The sequence below is a fragment of the Engystomops pustulosus genome, chromosome 3 (assembly GCF_040894005.1).
Source record: "Engystomops pustulosus chromosome 3, aEngPut4.maternal, whole genome shotgun sequence".
Taxonomy (NCBI): Eukaryota; Metazoa; Chordata; class Amphibia; order Anura; family Leptodactylidae; genus Engystomops; species Engystomops pustulosus.
In genome coordinates this window covers 183,185,281-183,203,172 of record NC_092413.1, presented here as the reverse complement: position 1 = coordinate 183,203,172, position 17,892 = coordinate 183,185,281, and the positions used below count along the sequence as shown (strand labels likewise).

The 17,892-nt window shown below is 41.7% G+C and overlaps 1 protein-coding gene across 1 annotated transcript; it reads left to right on the top strand.

Moving 5' to 3' along the window:
* The first annotated feature begins 5,613 nt into the window (after positions 1-5,613).
* On the top strand, positions 5,614-9,489 carry POLR2D (RNA polymerase II subunit D). The gene is made up of 4 exons (XM_072143154.1): positions 5,614-5,792; positions 8,044-8,224; positions 8,406-8,501; positions 9,080-9,489. Exons 1-4 carry the CDS (start codon positions 5,720-5,722, stop codon positions 9,156-9,158), a joined length of 429 nt encoding a protein of 142 aa, XP_071999255.1. The 5' UTR covers positions 5,614-5,719; the 3' UTR covers positions 9,159-9,489.
* Positions 9,490-17,892: the final 8,403 nt, after the last annotated feature.

Genomic DNA, 17,892 nt, shown 5'->3' with positions numbered 1-17,892 from the left:
TATGTGTGTTATAGAGCAGAAAGAGTTGAGCAGATTGTACGTAGTGCCCTATCTGCAGGCAGCATGTTATAGAGCTGAGCAGATGGAATAACTACAGGCAGCATGTTATAGAGCAGTAGAAGCTGAGCAGATTGTAGATGGTGTCCTAACCACAGGCAGTATCTAATGGAGCAGGAGGAGTTGGTCATATTGTACACTGTGTCCTATCTGCAGGCAGGATGTTATAGATCAGTAGAAGCTGAGCAGATTGTAGATGGTGTTCTAACCACAGGCAGTATCTAATGGAGCAGGAGGAGTTGGACAGATTGTACACAGTGTCTTATCTGCAGGCAGGATGTTATAGAACAGTAGAAGCTGAGCAGATTCTACATTGTGTCCTACCTGCATGCAGCATGTTATAGAGCAGGAAGTGCTGACCTATGTGACCATTAATGATGGTGTAAATAGAAAGCAGTCATTCAGTAATAGAACGGTCCCCATGACTTTTTCTAAGCTTAGATGGAGCAAAGAATAAAGTAGAATTTATACTGGATCTTTCCTATAAAACTATAGTATGTCAAGCTACTCAGCTCTATCAGATCCTCATAGCAGATTAGGCTGCAATTCATGTTAACAATTCTTGAAGTTTTGCTCTGTTCTGCATTATAAATCCCCCAAATTGCATAAAACTATTTCTATGCAAATCTAAATAATTTCTGTTCAGAAGTACGTTCTATCCATAAAGCAATGTGTAGGGCTCGAAGCTTTCCAGATATATATAGTTCCTGTTTAGTAATTATCATTTTAGAGACCTTTCTGTTTTTATATTGATACAGATGAGCTTCTCGGTGCTCCAGTAGTCATTGCCGGCCCCTGATGGCTCTTCCTTTAATACTGTCCAGTGCCGCTCTGGACCGTTCCAGTATGATTGACATCCCCATAGAAAGAAGTAAATGTACACCCACCAGCCGGTACAGCTGCAGTTTTGGGCTACAAAGAAGCTCATTAACGGTCAAAAACATTTTTTTTCCTCTAAAACACTAAGACACTTGTCTTAACATTTTTTTTTAATTTAGGAGATGGCAGTCTGGATTTAAAGGACACCAGATCAAGGATCTTAAAATTATGCAAATTAGTCAGAGGGGCTCCATTAACACCTATGGAATCCTCATTTGTATAATTTTAAAAACCTTTTTTTTTTTTGTAGAAACCAGGGCATAAGCTAAAAGAAGAGGGGATCCTGCCAGAGGGGGCGCACACCCATATGTCAGTGCTTGGTGTACAATCTTTCATCCTGGTAGTAGATTTTCTTTAAAGAAAAATTTTAGAATTTATACATTTTGAACAGCTTGCGGCCAGTTCCCATCTGCGTCCAGGTTTCCATTTCGGAGTTCCCGTTTAAAAAAAGATGAATGACGGTTATGACTTTTTTTCCCCATTGATTTCCGTAGACTTACAGTGAGGTCCATTAGTGTCTGTTTTTACATCTTTCGTTATTTGAGCGTATAATTGGAAAATAAATGGACGGTTATAAAATCCATTAAAATTATCCATTAAAAAGAATGATACTTTGCTATTAATATATCCTTCCAGACATTAACTACTTCACGACTGCCCATTGTAAATCTACGTCGGGGAGTTTGGAGAGGGCTCACATACAGAGCCCTCTCCATATGCGACTAGTGTCGGCTGCATTAGACAGCTGACACCTGCCAGGAACTGTCATGGTCGGTGCTGGCACTGATCACGGCAGTTAACCTGTCGAAGGCAGTCAAACCCGACCTTGGCACCTAAGAGGCATGCTGCAGGGCGCTGCCATCTTTCAATGCCTTTTGACACCGACCAGGGCAGTGACAGCTGGGAGACTATTAAAGGCTGTCATAGCTGCCTGAGACAGGCTAATATAGAAGGAGTAAATCAACAATATGCTGCAATGCAGTTGTAATTATAAAAAAACAATTACTCCCAGCGATAAACCCTGCAATGGAAAATAGCATCCAAATGTCTGAATCAACACTTTTTTGCCATTTTGCCTTCAATAAAAATTTTAATAAAGTGATCAAAATGTAGTACAGTTTTCAAAATAGTATCAATGAAAATGTCATCCCATACTGCAAACAATGACACCTCCCACGGCTCCGGGCACCAAAGTATGAAAAAGTAACGAGTGTCAGAATGTGGGCATACAAGGCATTCTTTTATTATTCCAAGGTCTGATTTTTTTTTTAAAGGTATTGAGATATAACTAAAGTCTCTATAAATTTTGTATCTCTGTGATCGTATTATCCAAAGAATAAGAAAGCGGTATCATCTCAACCGCATATTGAAAGCCGTAAAACTAAATCCCATCAGAATATGGCGCAACAATGGGATTTTTTTTGCCAATTCCACTACCTTTGGAAATTCTTTCTAGCTCCCCAGTACATGTCACAGAATATTAAATGGATAATTAAGTTTATATTGCATATTACAAGCCAGCATAAAGCTTTGTAAATGAAAAAAAAAAAATTCGAAAAGGTATGGCTTCTGGAGAGGAGTGAAAAATAGAAACACAAAAAAAACTTGCGTCTTGAAGTTGCTAAATTACAATCTGTTGTTTTTTTTAATGGTAACCAAAACACAGTTGGGAACTGGCTCTTAGCAGCTTAATTTTTTTGTGTAGCTGCACTAAGAAACTGATGAGGACAGGGACTCAAAAACTTTATTAGTCTGAGGTTATAGTTCCACAAATATGCCGATTCTCAGCCCTGTTTTTCACGGTCAAGAATCAGCTAGAATGTGATCCGTGAAAAAAATTGATGCAGTTAGAAAACTTTGAACCAGATGCAGTGATAAAATACATAATTCTCCGGATTACTCTGGGTCCCGGAGGTTGTGCCCTCAACAATCAGAGATTCAAATCTTCGATAAAATAGTTTATAATATTCATATTGATATCCCTGGTAATGGCTATCAATACCGGGATGGTGGAAGAAAAACACCCAGGACCTGAAACTGTTCCAGTTGAGATGTCTCTCTCCAGTGTGGGGTGGTCACGCCGCTGGTTTGGCCACTATACACAGAACTGTGCAATTTCAATTTGGATTTATACATATTTCTAGAAATAGTCACTGCAACCAGCACAATAATAATCCAGAGAACTATCTATTTCTAAAGCTCTATTTATAAATCAGTATAGAACCCCTTTAAATCCCCTGCACTGCAGACTATGGCTCAGTTCGCACCTGTGTCAGGGGTTTCCGTTATCCTCTCCATACAGAAACGGACTGACTTTCATATATGGAAGGTCACCTTCATTTACAGTAGTGTAAAAAGACGCTGGCTGCTGTGCCATTTTTCCCACTATTTTATAACAGGAGGGGGAACGGAACCTGACAAATACAGGTGGAAACTGATCCTCAGGAATAAAATACCATGTGGATTGCAGTCTAGCACTAGGTATTGGCAGCCATCTTCCCCTCCCTGACAGCTATGTCGGCACATGTATTTTTTTGTACACTGAGCTAGAAATCTGGGAGCCTAAAAGAATTGTTTACATGTTGTTTTTGGATCAAAAACTCTGTATAGATGAATTTCTTGATATATCTTTTCTTCACATGCATAGAGTTACATTTTTCTGTGGCCAACACTAAAGGGAGTTTCCTGTGTAGTTTTAAGCTGTCTTAATAGTATGCGGAAGATAGCTCCCTCTAGTGGTGGCTACAGGCGGCCAAAACATGTCCTTTAGGAAAATCTGTGCAAAATTAACAGTTCCATATTCAGACACAGAAAATATCTATGGTAGTTTTTACCATATTCTTAATGTTCTTGATTTTAGCAGAATATTCATTTTATAATGTAATCAACGTAGAAACAGAGAATCTCCCACCCTTCCTATCCAGATTGAGAATCAAAACCCACTGATCTTATAAGCAAATAGTTAACCCCTTAACCATATAAACCTCATTTTAAGTTATGAATTCTGTCTTCGGTTACAACTTTCATGACAATGTCTTATGTCTGCTGGCAAACTGGAGAGGCAGCTCAGGGGAAGATTGTAAACTCGCGTGGCAGAGACAGGGAGAGAGGATAATGTTGCACATGAAATGTCAAGACTTTCTTGATGTCAAACTCTGTTTTCGTGTTTCCCTACATGGAAAGCCTGCCCCAACTGGTTCCTCTGGCAGCAGATTGACAAGTATCCTGCCAGGCGCAACCCCACTACCCCCCTTTGCTCAATCATGGGAGATTGTTTTTCCTTTCATGCTGCTGAGAATAAATTGAACTGATTGGATCAGGCTATGATACGTAGTGATGTTGTCATTGCTTCTTTAATACATTAAAACACCTACATGAAGAGAACTCTCCGATAAAACAATAATTTCATCGTCATTTAACAGGGAGCCTGTCACCAGAGGGCTATATTTAAGTGTGGATAGCTTCCCATAGACCAGTGGGGCAAACCTTTTAGACACCAAGTGCCCAAACTACAACCAAAATTCACGTATTTTTCGTGCCGATGCGACAATATAGGCAGTAACTTATTAGCTCTGTCACAGGTTTAAATTGTAAAAGGCACCTGAGGGCACCAATACAGTAAAAAGAACCTTCTAGGGTTCTGGGCTGCCTGGGACTGCAAGACGCCTTGAGCCCTGTTTGGTGAACTCTGCGCTGAGGTGAAGGCAAGGCTGCCCATATAGAGGGCTATGAGTGCAACCTCTGGCACCAGTGCCATTGGTACACCGCCACTGCCATAGACACTCTAGATTCCCATAGTGGACATGCTTGTATCATACCTCAGTGTTCTTTAGTTCTTGTAATATTCCATTATAAAGTTTACCTGACTCTGTGCCAGAATGTTCTTCTAAACTCCCAAAGGAATGGCCCATTTCAAAAACTAACATGCGCTTCCTAATTCATATTGCCTTCCCTCGGCCCCGCTCTTCAGTGTTCAACCCTCCACCTCATGACGTTGGTGCACTGCACAAGCAAACCTTGTGCCTGCATGATAAGCCTTTTACCCCAGTTATGTGCAGTGAGGTATGGGACACATGCACAGTGATATGCGCCTCACCGCAACACTGACTGCACATGACGGGGTAGAAAACTCACTGCGCAGTCGTGAGGTTTGCTTGTGGACAGATAGAGATCACATGACACTCCGTCTGTGGCCATTTTATGGTCAGGAATGTCTGGCTGATGTAAAAAACAGGAGGATCCACTTTACATATCAAGAAAGCGAAACAGAATATATATGTATATTGGTAAATTGCATAATATCCTGCCTCCCCCATACATTACAAAAAACATGAGGTTAAGTGTCCAACCCCTTTAAGTGGCTTTTGCATCAGATTTTAGGAGGACTCAGTAGGAGGAGGCTCCTCATAAGGATTATACTCATACAATGGGGTCACTATGAATACAGCTGCCTAACACACGTTCAGACGTGAACCAGCCACTAATGCACCATACAAGTAGATCATTTTGTTGTATATTTTCCCTCCAGAAAATCATTTACAAACAAATTTTGTGCAAACTCGTCCCTCATAAGTGACGGCGCCATTACTGCTGTGTGTAACCTGATGTCACAGGGACCAGACGCAGTCACGTGATCACAGACATAGCCTGCCGCTCTGTGTGTACAGCAGCAGCTCCTCCGGATCCATCATAGAGAGGAGAGCAACGGCCAGAGCGGCCGCCCACAATCACTACACTTCTATGATACTTCCGTTTCCGGTAGCTTTATTGGAGAAAAGCAAGAATGGCGGCAGGTGGTGGTGATGCTCGTGCCGGGGATCCGGAGGAGGACGCCTCGCAGTTACTCTTTCCTAAAGGTGAGGCTGTAGTCCTGCGGGTGCGGTACTGGAGACTGTGTGTATGAGGTCGTAGATGAGATGTGGCGGCAGAGGGAGGCGTACCGTGTACACAGCACATCCTCTACAATGGCCGCTACCTGCTAGACTGTGCTGTGCTCCTGCTGAGGGGCTGTCGGTATATCTTGGCCTCAGTGTATGGGAGCTACATGGTATCACACAGAGGGGTTGCCTAGTATTAAAGGGAACCTACCACCACGATTCTACCTATAAAGGTAGAAGGGGTGGTAGGTGGATGAATGGGACATGAGGATAGCCCTTTTTTGGGCTAATCCTCACGTCCTGCTATCTTTAAGAAAACTGTAATAGGGGATATGTAACTTTTTTTTTTTTTTTTTAGGTGGCTACTGGGGCGTGGGGTAGCCGGACATGAGGCTACACGTCGCGGCTACTCCATGCCCCAGTAGCCTCTTTTCTCCGCCTACCATTGCATCTTCGCTGCGCAGCTCTTTGTAGCTGCGCGTCCTGGTCCAAATACCCGGCGTTCTGCAAATTCTCAGAACGCAGGCGTGCGGCCACAGCTAGGAGGCCGGAGCTACTGCCGAGATGCTGGGTACTTGGACGAAGGCTGCGCGCCGAAGATGACATGGTAGCCCCGACGTGTAGCCTCTTGTCCGACCATTCCACGCCCTAGTGGCCGCTTAAAATTTTTTACATATCTTTCTTAAAGATAACCGGGACGTGAGGATTAGCCCAAAAAAGGGCTATCCTCACGTCCCATTCATCCAGCTACCACCCGATCTACCTTTATAGGTAGAATCGTGGTGGTAGGTGCCCTTTAATCATGATGGGCACTACAGTGGGCTTGTATGCTGGGTATACCAGGCAGGGGGCTTTGCATTGGCTGCCAGTTGCATGGTTTGCATTGACTTTTATTTATTATTTAACCCTATTGGAAATTATATATCCTAGTTAATAGAACACCAACCAGCGTCTATCCTCACATGTTCACCCAGTTGTTTATCATGAGGTGCAGCATCTTCCAGTGTGCACAAACATTTTCCTCTTTATTTCATCTTAGATGGAAATAACCTCTGAACTTTAGGCCTAAAGCTCATGAGCTTGTTTTAATCCAAGTTGAAGTTGGATTAAGTTGGAAGGTTTTAGACATTTTTCTTTTCTTTGGTTTATTTTGGAAGCTACCGTGTTGGTGTAAATGAATGGCACACATGACATAGGAGCTATATCTATAGAGATCTTCCATATCTGGGAGCCCTCTACCAATCATGAGAATGGTTTCAGTTCTCCCTAATGGGTGGAGAGAAACTGATCATGGGTCCTGCCACTTCATTCAATTTTGAGGGAGTGACCTATTGTGACCTCTTAGTGAAAACCTCTGGGTCACGGAGGTTCCCTCACAACAGTTGGACCCTCAATGATTACCATCTTGTGGATGGATAGGTGATGGCGTAATAAGTTGGGATAACCCCCTTTAAATACACCGTCCGTCTACACGGCACAGTGGTTAGTTGTTCGCTGCCGAGGTTCTGACCCCTGGCAATCATGAGAACAAGGGCACTCTAGTCACTTCTTTAGAACCTGCTAAGACAGCTCTCAGAACAACCCAATAGATGTAAAAGAATCCGTTTGTGATAATTTATTAAATTGTTGAACTTGTGTGCGCTGCTTCATCAGATCTGTGAGGTAATGGATGTTGAAGGCCCAGACCTCTCATTCCTATCCTATGTCTGTGAATAAATTTTATTGGGGATAGATGGTCAGTATCGGATCAAGGGGTTCCTACACTTCTCTCTCCCATGATCTGCTGATCATGGCTGCTTCCAGTGCTGGGATCTACAGTGGATGGGGCAGCAGACACACTGTTCTGTCCTCAATATTGGGCTCATCAATATCGTTAGCTTATCCAGAAAGTGAACTTTACAAAGGGTTTAGAGTAGAAATCAATGAGGTTATACTTGCCTATCCCCCACAAGTCCTATGGTAACTGTTTGGGTTCCCCACCAGTTGTTGCTCCCTCTGCACATACTGGCAATAGGTTCCCCGCTGCTCTGAGCTCCTGATAACAACAGAATCTCCTGCGAGTCAAAAGGGAGCAGAAAGTAAAGACTGGGGGGGACCCTGGACAGCATTGGATCTGGATACTGGCAGATCCATAACTCATTTATTTTCTCTGAGTATTTTGTTAAACAACTACAGCATATTTAAAAAAAAAAAAAAAAAAAAATTAAAAAAATCTTCTTTTTTTGCACAGAGTTTGAGAGTGCAGAGACGCTGCTGAATTCTGAGGTGCACATGTTGCTGGAGCACAGAAAACAGCAAAATGAAAGCGCAGAAGAGGAACAGGAGTTATCTGAAGTCTTCATGAAAACGCTTAACTACACAGCCAGGTTCAGCCGCTTTAAAAACAGAGAGACCATTGCCAGTGTCAGAAGGTAACCCCATAACTAGAACTCTGATGAATATGTATCTTTGTCTACCATGAAAATGGTTGCATTTGTAAAAAATCTGAACATTGAAATATGCAAATGGAATTGGCACATATATATATCATATTAGAGTTTTTCCTTTCCATTTATGCTCCCGTTGTATAATGACACTTTTCTTCTTTTACAGCCTGCTACTGCAGAAGAAGCTGCACAGGTTTGAGTTGGCATGTTTAGCCAACCTGTGTCCAGAAACAGCGGATGAGGCAAAAGCTTTAATTCCAAGGTATGTAGATTGTGTGTGATCAGGCTCTTCTCAGTTTCGGGGGCCAAGTTTACGAGGTATCCACATCATATGTAATTATTTGCTGCTCAGTGGGGGCCAAATCCCTTTTAAGTACTACATTTTGTCGCTGTTTTGGGATGAGCTCATGTCTTTTATACAGATTGCTGCCAGATACTTGGCTACAATCTATGTAGACATTAGCTGTTTAGTTGCTGTGGTATGAGAATCGAAAAACATTGACTAAGTTCAGGCTTCTCACCTCTGTCTACCTTACAGCAGTTAAGATATCCATTATGCAACCATGCCCTGGCCTCCATGTAGAGGAATGCAACAGGTGGTTTTATTGTATATACCATTTTCCACCTTTACCATTGCACATAGCTGGATTTACCATGGAAGGCCAGTTGATTTTTATCTACCCTGGATTCAGACCGGTAAATCTGGACAAAGCATCAACCAAGTTTGTCAGAAAACATCCCTGTGTACCAGGCCTTGTACATATTAATTTGCAGGGAGCCTGAATATCACTTTTTTTTTTTTTTTTGTAATGAACCTTCTTTCTTCTTTGTTACTTCCAGCCTTGAAGGACGTTTTGAAGAAGAGGAGCTTCAGCAAATATTAGATGACATTCAGACCAAGAGAAGCTTTCAGTACTGAAGAACCATCTTCATCCTCCACCATGATGTCCTCCACTACACTGTTCTTTCTCTTTCAAGCAAAGACTCTTTACTCGTTGTGTATGTTATTTTATAGTGTCCATCCTTTAATATATATATATTTTTTAAACATAACGCTCAATTCCTTACCAGTCCCTGCAAACACTGCTGTCCTGTTAATGAACCTTGGAGTTTTCTTCTGATTTTTACATTTTGCGTAACTTCTTGTGTTTTAGACAAGAAGGGTAGCTGGAGAAAAAGATTCTGTACATAATTATGATTTGTCTGTTGTAAAGATTGCAAGAGCGAAATAAAAAATGTTCATTGTATAAGATGACGTAGTGTCAAGAACACCTGTAGCAATACAGGGTGGGGTGGCTGATGATCCCTAGGTAGAAAGAATTAGGAAAAAAATTTATACAGTGATCATGTAAGAAAATTGCCACAAAATATCTTCTGGAGTGGGAGGCAGGACTCTGTTTAAGGCCGGCTGCACACGTATACAGGCAGTCCCCTATTTAAGAACACCCGACTTTGAGGTCCAAGTGGACCTCTGGATATTGGTAATTTATTGTACTTTAGCCTTAGGCTACAATATCCAGCTATAACAGTTATCAAAGGTGTCTACAATTAAGCTTTATTGTTAATCCTAGTTCGTCTGACAACACATTTTTAAAATCCAATTGCCACAGAGATTAGAATTTTTTTTTCTCCAGGGTTCCAATTATAAAATATACAGTTCAGACTTGCATACAAATTTAACTTAAGAACAATCCTGCAGAACCTATCTTGTACGTAACCTGGGGACTGCCTGTATAATCTCTTTCGTGGAAATGGATCTGTGTTGGTCAGATCCCATATAATGAACACTATGCAGTGGACGGGAGTCCTTGCATCATAAAGAAATCTAATGCAAGGACTCCCTGTCTGTCAGCAAAACTGCCAGCACTTTCAAAATGGCCATTTTGATACCACTAGCATGAACTACATAAGGAACCACCAGGCAGTCCTCTCCTCAGAATTTTGGACGCATAGAAATGTGGCTAAAGCTTCTTACCATACACATCAAGTGAACAATTTAAATCTGGGTACAGTGAGAGCAACATGGCAGAAGGTTAAAATGACTAAATTTAGGATCTGTGGCACAAAATACAATACATTATGGTTCAGGGAAGAACTCTTCCATTAATGGAAATACTTCTATATGACCTCACCTAGTTGGTGCCTTTAACTTTTAACTATGATTTCAGAAATGATGTATCATCATCCACTAATGTTTGGTATCCATCATCCACTTTTATGTTTGGTACTATGTTGTTTAGCTTCTTTGTGACTCCCTTGACGGACTCCCTTTAATGACTGTGAAGTGTCAAAGCAAAGTGTAGCCCTTTTGGACTATGAACAAGCAGCTATTTAACATCGTTTGAGTCATGAATCCCCCCCCCCCCCCGATCTGGTTTATCTGTGTGGCTTCTTCCATCCTGCGTCATTTCTTCTTGACGTCAAATCAGCATCTGTAGATAAGCAGCCGCCATTGATCAAAATAACCAATAACTGGAACAAAGAGAACTGATCCTTTAGGATTACAGTCAGCATTCATAGACAAGCCAATACAGATGAAACGACTACCATAACACTTGCGCCAGTCCTGAATGAAAAAGGAGGATGAAAAGCTGCAGTAGGGGAAAATAGTATTTGTTCCCAGACTGATTTTGCAAGTTTTCCCACCTACAAAGAATGGAGAGGTCTGTAATTTTTATTGTAGGTTCAATCCAACTGTGACTGAATCTAAAAAAAAACACATATGATTTCTCAATAATTAGCATCTTATTGCTTGCAATAAGTATTTGATCCCCTAACAACTAGCAGGAATTCTGTCTCTGTGCTAAAAGAAGCTCTTCCTACTCTGCACTTATTACAAGTATTAATTGCACAAATTTGTACTTATTTGCTGTATAAGACCTCATACACACGGCCCTTGGGGGTCATATATACGTCCCCATAGGCCAGTGGTGGACCTATATCACATGTACAGAACAGAATAAAAATAATAGAAATCACACATAAACAATGACACATAGAAATAGACAAGGATAAAACTTGGGGTGTTTTTAAAATGAATCATGTGGTAGGCACATACCGTAATATGAATAAATGAAATTTGTAAACACAGGTTCACGGGTGTAACTACAGTCGCTATGGGGCCCACAGTATCAGGGGGCCCGGCCCCCCAAACTGACACAAATGTAAATATTTGGGGATGAGATGTGCAGCAGTGTCTAACTATCCTGCACGGCACATAATTTTTATATCTATATGGTTGTATTACGTACCATTTACATGTATATGCTTGTATAATGTATAATGTGCGTATATATGAGTGTTTGATGTAGTGTATACGTGTAATGTACTGTATGCATGTATATGAGTGTATAATGTACTTTATCTATATGGGTTAACAATATACTTTATGCATAGGTGTGGGTGTACAATGTACTGTTTGTGTGGGTATGGATTTATAATCATTCACACAGCAGCATTCAGTCAATGCCCGGGTTTCAAAGACCGAGCATAGTACAGACGTCGGGATATATTTGGTATGGAGTCCCTGCCTTCCCAATTGATCACAGTTTGGTGTTGCTTTTCTGCGTGGATCTCTTGCATCATATGTCACTATGATGCAAGGAGTCCCATCCTCTGTGATGCCGCACTGTGCTATATGTAAAATCCTTATGACATATGTAAGTGGAATGGGTGCCCCATTCACAAGTTTGCTATGGGGCCCAGTCTCTCCTGGTTACGCCCCTGCACAGATTTGTAAAAAATCATGTGACCTTGTTTGGCGCCAATCTATGTGTATTTAAATGTGACAGTGACATAGATATGTTATTTAGCCTGAGGAAGAAGCAGTCTTGTTACCTTGAAATGTGTTTCTTAGAGATAACTCGGAAATATATTTTAAACCTAATAAATATTTGAGAATCACGTAAAATGTGTTGGAAACAACCAATACCTTTGGTGAGGATTTACATTGCCGCAACCAATGACTCTGACATTCCAGATGCACTTTTCTTTCAGTTTGGACTGGTATAGTGACACATCTATGAATATGAGATGACGCCTCCATCATTCATAACCATATGTAATTTTTACCTGAAATTGTGCAGAATCTTGCAGATATCTAGAGATCAGATTCAGGGTTCAGGTGCGCCTCTTGCGACCCAGACATATTGTCAGATTGGCTTCCAAACAGCTACTCTGGCTAATTAACGCCCCGAGCTACTAGCCATGGCTATGATTGGCCAAGGGGACACCCCTCCTGATCCTGAAATAACAGTTTGCAGTATATTAAGCTCAAGCTCTAAAAGTTTTGGGGATCTCATTTTCAGTCTCTTTTTTTGTTTCAATGGTAGAATAGCCAGAGAAAAACACATTGGGGGTCATTTACTAAGGGCCCGATTCGCGTTTTCCCGACGTGTTACCCGAATATTTCGGATTTGCGCCGATTTTTCCTGAATTGCCCCGGGATTTTGGCGCACGCTATCGGGTTGTGGCGCATCGGCGCCAGCATGCACACGACGGAAATCGGGGGGTGTGGCTGGACACGCGCTTACCTTCACCCAGCAATGGATCGTGGACTCCGGCGGACTTCAGCACAGCAGCGACACCTGATGGACGTCGGAGGAACTGCCTTAGTGAATCGCCGGAAGACCCGAATCCACCGCAGAGAACGCGCCGCTGGATCGCGAATGGACCGGGTAAGTAAATCTGCCCCATTGTGTTCAGCCTGTGGAAATGGATCCATAGGCAGGTGTTTGATCCCACAGACTAGAAACATTGCACAGGACATACAAAAATATGATACAAGGACTCCCTATTTGCTAGTTGAAATGCAGTGCTGGTACTGTAAGAACGTGTACAGTGGCACTGACCAGCGAGGCGGCAGCGCAGGACCCTGGGAGCGATGGAGGAGGTGAGTACAGCTTTCATTTTTTAAAACCTACCTCCCCAGCCCCCCTGCCTGATTTTAGCCATAGTCGGACAACCACTTTAAACACATAGATAATCTGTGAAAACAATTTACCCAAGTGTAATGTATGTATGTGACCAGTAGGGGCCAGGAGCATACCTATAATGCAGCCTCTTATTGTTGAGAGAAGGGCTCTATCTTCTAAATGACATTAGGCTTGAGGTTCCTTGATCTACAGGACCGGGCATATGGGCAGGTAAATTTATAGTTTACAGGGAATGCAAGCTACAGATAAAGCTCCAAGTTCTGCCTTTTTGTTTAACTCCCTGTAGATCGCAAAACCACAGCCTCAAAGCAGTTTGAAAATTGAGATTCTCATCTTTAATCTGATACCAGAACCTTAATTATAAGGACCTAAGATAAGATTTTCATCTTCACTATCGGGCCTGTGTTGCATGTGCTACAGAACTCAAGATTACAGAGTTAAAAACATATTAATTATTTGGATCTTTTTCAAGTAGCTGGCCCTGACAAGAAGTGTTCATTTAAAGGAGTTTTCTCAACAAACGGGTTACGCCATAACTTGGGGGTCTCAGTGATGAAACCCCAACAGATCACAAGAATGGGGGTCCAATGGGGTCCGAGGGACCTCTTTTGGTCGCCTTGTCACTCCCCGAGATGAATAGAGCAGATGGGCGCACATGTTCGTTCTGCTCCATTCATTTCTACGGAGATTGTGGAGCTTGGCACTCAGCAATCTCCGTCAGCTCAATAAAGATTAATGGAGCAGAACGGACATGCAAGGTCGTCTGCTCTATTCATCTCGGGGAGCAACAAGGCGTCCAACAAAAGTACCTCGGAACACCGTTCCCAATCCTGTGGATCCAGTGATTCTAAAAGAAATGGAGTCAAACGTAATTTAACATGAAATTCAGGATCACATGCGACACAATCCCCTTCTAAATACCTGTCCCAGCTGTGCGAAACGCGAAAACGTCAGGAAGTTCGACAGAAGTGCGAAATATGTTCCTGGTATAATTTGATAATGAGATACTTGATTCATGAAACATTGGGCAATGATTAATAGAGAGCTCTAAGAGATAACCTGTTGCCTACAACAGCCAATCACAGAGCAGTTTTATTAATATTTTAGACCATTCCACAAACCCCTCGTTATGTTTTTCAGGACTTGAGCCTATAGTTTACACAAAACTGAGATTGCAGGGCTAAAGTGCTGTCCACTTTAAGAACATGCCAGCAAATTATTAATATTGTTTGTGTAACGATGTAACAATTTTACAATATACTTTCTATATCAATTCTTCATGGTTTTCTAGATCTCTGCTTGCTGTCATGTAACAGGAACCTTCATTGTTCACTTCTTGTAGATAAACAGCGGTCCATGGTCATGTGATGTCAAACAGGTGCACCGCTCATTAGCATCACGCCGCTTTGATTACACTGTGTGACGTGCATCTGTGTGATATCACATGACCACGGACCGGTGTTTATCTACAAGAAGTAAACAATAAAGCTTCCTGTTGCATAACAGCAAGCAGAGATCTAGAAAACCATGAAGAATTGATACAGAAAGTATATTGGAAAATTTTAGAATTCTTCTTTACACAAACAATATCAATTATTTGCTGTGTGTAATGCAGACAACCCATGCCACTTAAAGGAAATCTACCATAAAAATCCAGCATGATAAAACACTTACTTAACCCCTTAAGGACGCAGCCATTTTACAGCTTAAGGCTCAGCCCCATTTTTTGGATTCTGACTTGCGTCGCTTTATATGGTTAGAACTTTTGAACACTGTTACTTATCAAAGCGATTCTGAGATTGGTTTTTCCCCACATGTTGTCCAGATTTACAAGGGAAATGTGAAATCATAATCTCAGGATATGACCACAGTTCCTTAAAAGGTAAGTAGGATTATGACTGTGTAAATATTAGTGGAGCTACTCTCTGTAACGCTCTATGCCCAATGTTAGCAAATGCCTGTCGGTAAATCACCTGTAACATGAACTATGGATTTAGTTTTCAGAAAACTTCATGTAGGAATCTATAGAGGTAAATCCTAATGGATAGTGTACAGTTATAAACAGTGAAGAAATCTTTGGATGTGCACCATATTTATGTGCTATAGAAAGACTATATATGGGGGCAAGGCAAAAAATACAGTCACATTTTAGCTCATAAGATTGGAGACACACAGGGAGGGACATTTTTCATATGCCGACACAATGAAGACCCCACCACTCCAGTGCTGCCGGAAACATGAGAAGGTGCTGAACACCTGATGTATCCGTCAGGCGGTTTGGGTTGGCAAACAATTTAGAATTACTCTGTAAACTTTCAACCTTACAGTCATGAAAGTTTGCAGGATATAGAGAATGCCCTGGGTCGGCCCTGCAGCCGCTGGCCACGCACCCCTTCACGCCCTTCCATATTCACTTGGTGTGGAGCTGGCATAAAGGTGGAAATGATTACAATTACTGGTGGCTCTCTAGTACTGTGATTATTTCAGGGCTTTCTTGCTAGAAAACTGCCATACAAGCCCCGATTAATCATCTCCATGGTCCGGGTTCACTGCAGAATTTCACAGCAGACCTAGCTGGTCTAAAATCTAGCCTACAATGGCTAGTAAAAAAGAATTTCATGCATGTTCTGATGTGCATTTTACACCAAAGACTGGAGTAAACACAATGGGGCAAATTTACTTACCCGGCTGCGGAGTTCCTCCGAAAGTGCATTGTCCTACCGGAATACACTGTACGGCGATTCACTAAGATCGTGTGCCCGATATCCTGCATGTGATGCTTCCCCGATCAGGTCTGCCGGAGTTCACCTTCTTCTTCCTGGTGCATGTAAGTGCATTGTCTTGCGACACAATCTGAATCTTATATCCTGTGCTCAGTCCGAATCAATCGGATCGTCCGACGGCATGCCTCCCCCATTTCTGTTGCATGGAAGCCAGCGCAGCTGCGCCACAAATACCTGTCACAGCGGCACAAATCCCGAGAAGGTCAGAAAATCTGACGAAAGTGCATCCGTGGACCCATAAATAAGCCCCATTGGGGGGTATTTATCTTTTTTGGCAGTAGGTGATTTTGGAGTCCAATTTTCGTGACAATTTGCACTGTGATGTTATATTGTGGCACCTTATTGGGGGGCATTCATCAGGTGTGGTGCAGATTTTTGCATTGAGATAAACATCTACTATCTTCCCTTTAAGAACTTTAAATTATGGTTGTATACTTACATAATCCGTATGTTTATGACATGCACTTTATATATTCAGAATATTTGTTGGGGTTGGAAACAGATTTCTAATTATAGCTGAGCAAATATGAGCCACGCTTTCCTCATGGGGTTGTATTGTATAAGGAGGAAATTCAGATCCGGCTGTTTTCTCCTGCTTGTTTCCATCCTGTCTCAATGTTCTGAGTGAAGGATGCCATGAAATATCTGGAATCTGAAACTTGTGATGTCAATGTTATGTAGAACAGTTGATCCCTCAGCAGAGCAGAGCTTAAAACACTGGGGTAGATTTATTGAAAATGTCTAAATTAAAGGGAGAGTAAACTTAGAGCATGCAGTATCTGTGCCAAATCTATCATCGTGGCACATGCTGTGTGTGTATTTATACAGTCTTTCGGCTGGTTTACTTCACTTCTAAAGTTTGTGCCAAAATTGTAGCATACATCAAGACACTTTTGAAAAATATTAAGCAGAAATTAAAGTAGCAAGTAAACCAGTAATAAATCTATCCACTTGTAATGGATGCCTGTTTCTTGGCACTATCTGTGGCAGAATTTGGAAGCATTCGCTGTTGTTAATCTTTCCCACTGATCTTAGACAATTTTGCACATTTACCACCTATTAAAACTTAACTTTTATTAAGTTATACTAAAAAGTGGAAGTTTTGGCAACAATATGTACATTGCCTGGATAAAAACTCAGCACTGTGTATGATACGGATACTTCCTATCAAATAGGGACCTGCCACAAGATACCAATCAGCACCTTTTTGCACGCCCAGCCTGGATAGTGCAATCGACCACCTCAGTCAACTTATACCAACTTGTTGCTGCTTTCTTCCAAAAAAAACAGCGTATTACAGCACCATAGTTTGTGCCGGTATTATAGCTCAGCTGCATATAAATGAATGGAGCAATGAAGGTTCAATACCCAAGTGAGGAGTTTTTTTTACAACTTTTTCCAACTTTTTAGAGGTTAAAAAGCTTAACACCAACATACCTTTATTTTTGGTAATAACCAGCTGGTTCGTTATCTGTATGTTAATTAAGCTGAAGGGCACTGGAAAAGGCCCTGCCTCCTCTCCCCCAACCCACTCCATCAACAGCAGATTGACCTCATAGGGAGGGGTGCAAGAGGAGGTATAACTACCCTGCCAAAGCAGTGTGTTACGCAATTAAACTCCTGTTAGATGTAATGTGTCCCATAGAGACTGATCACCTCTGTGAGCCATCTAGTGTTTAAAAACGGTAATGCAGCTGGTTAATATCGTCCAGGGAAAGGATACTTTTTATTGTTGACCAATGGAATGTCTTGTTTGTAACATCTGTAAAAACAAAGGACTGGTGGTGCTTTGTAGAGTTTAATCAGGTGGTAGAATTCCATCAAGGCTGTGTTCACAGGTGGCGTTTACTTAGCATTTTGAAACACTATACAACAGAGGAGAGGAGATTTGCCTGATTACATTGCTGTTAACATTTGTATTGACAAAATGCAATGT

Excerpts from the sequence above, each read along its gene's own strand:
- POLR2D (XM_072143154.1), top strand. The coding sequence starts at position 5,720 with ATGGCGGCAGGTGGTGGTGATGCTCGTGCCGGGGATCCGGAGGAGGAC. Across the intron at positions 5,793-8,043 it reads GCAGTTACTCTTTCCTAAAG|AGTTTGAGAGTGCAGAGACG; the intron begins GTGAGGCTGTAG and ends TTTTTTGCACAG. Across the intron at positions 8,502-9,079 it reads GCAAAAGCTTTAATTCCAAG|CCTTGAAGGACGTTTTGAAG; the intron begins GTATGTAGATTG and ends TGTTACTTCCAG.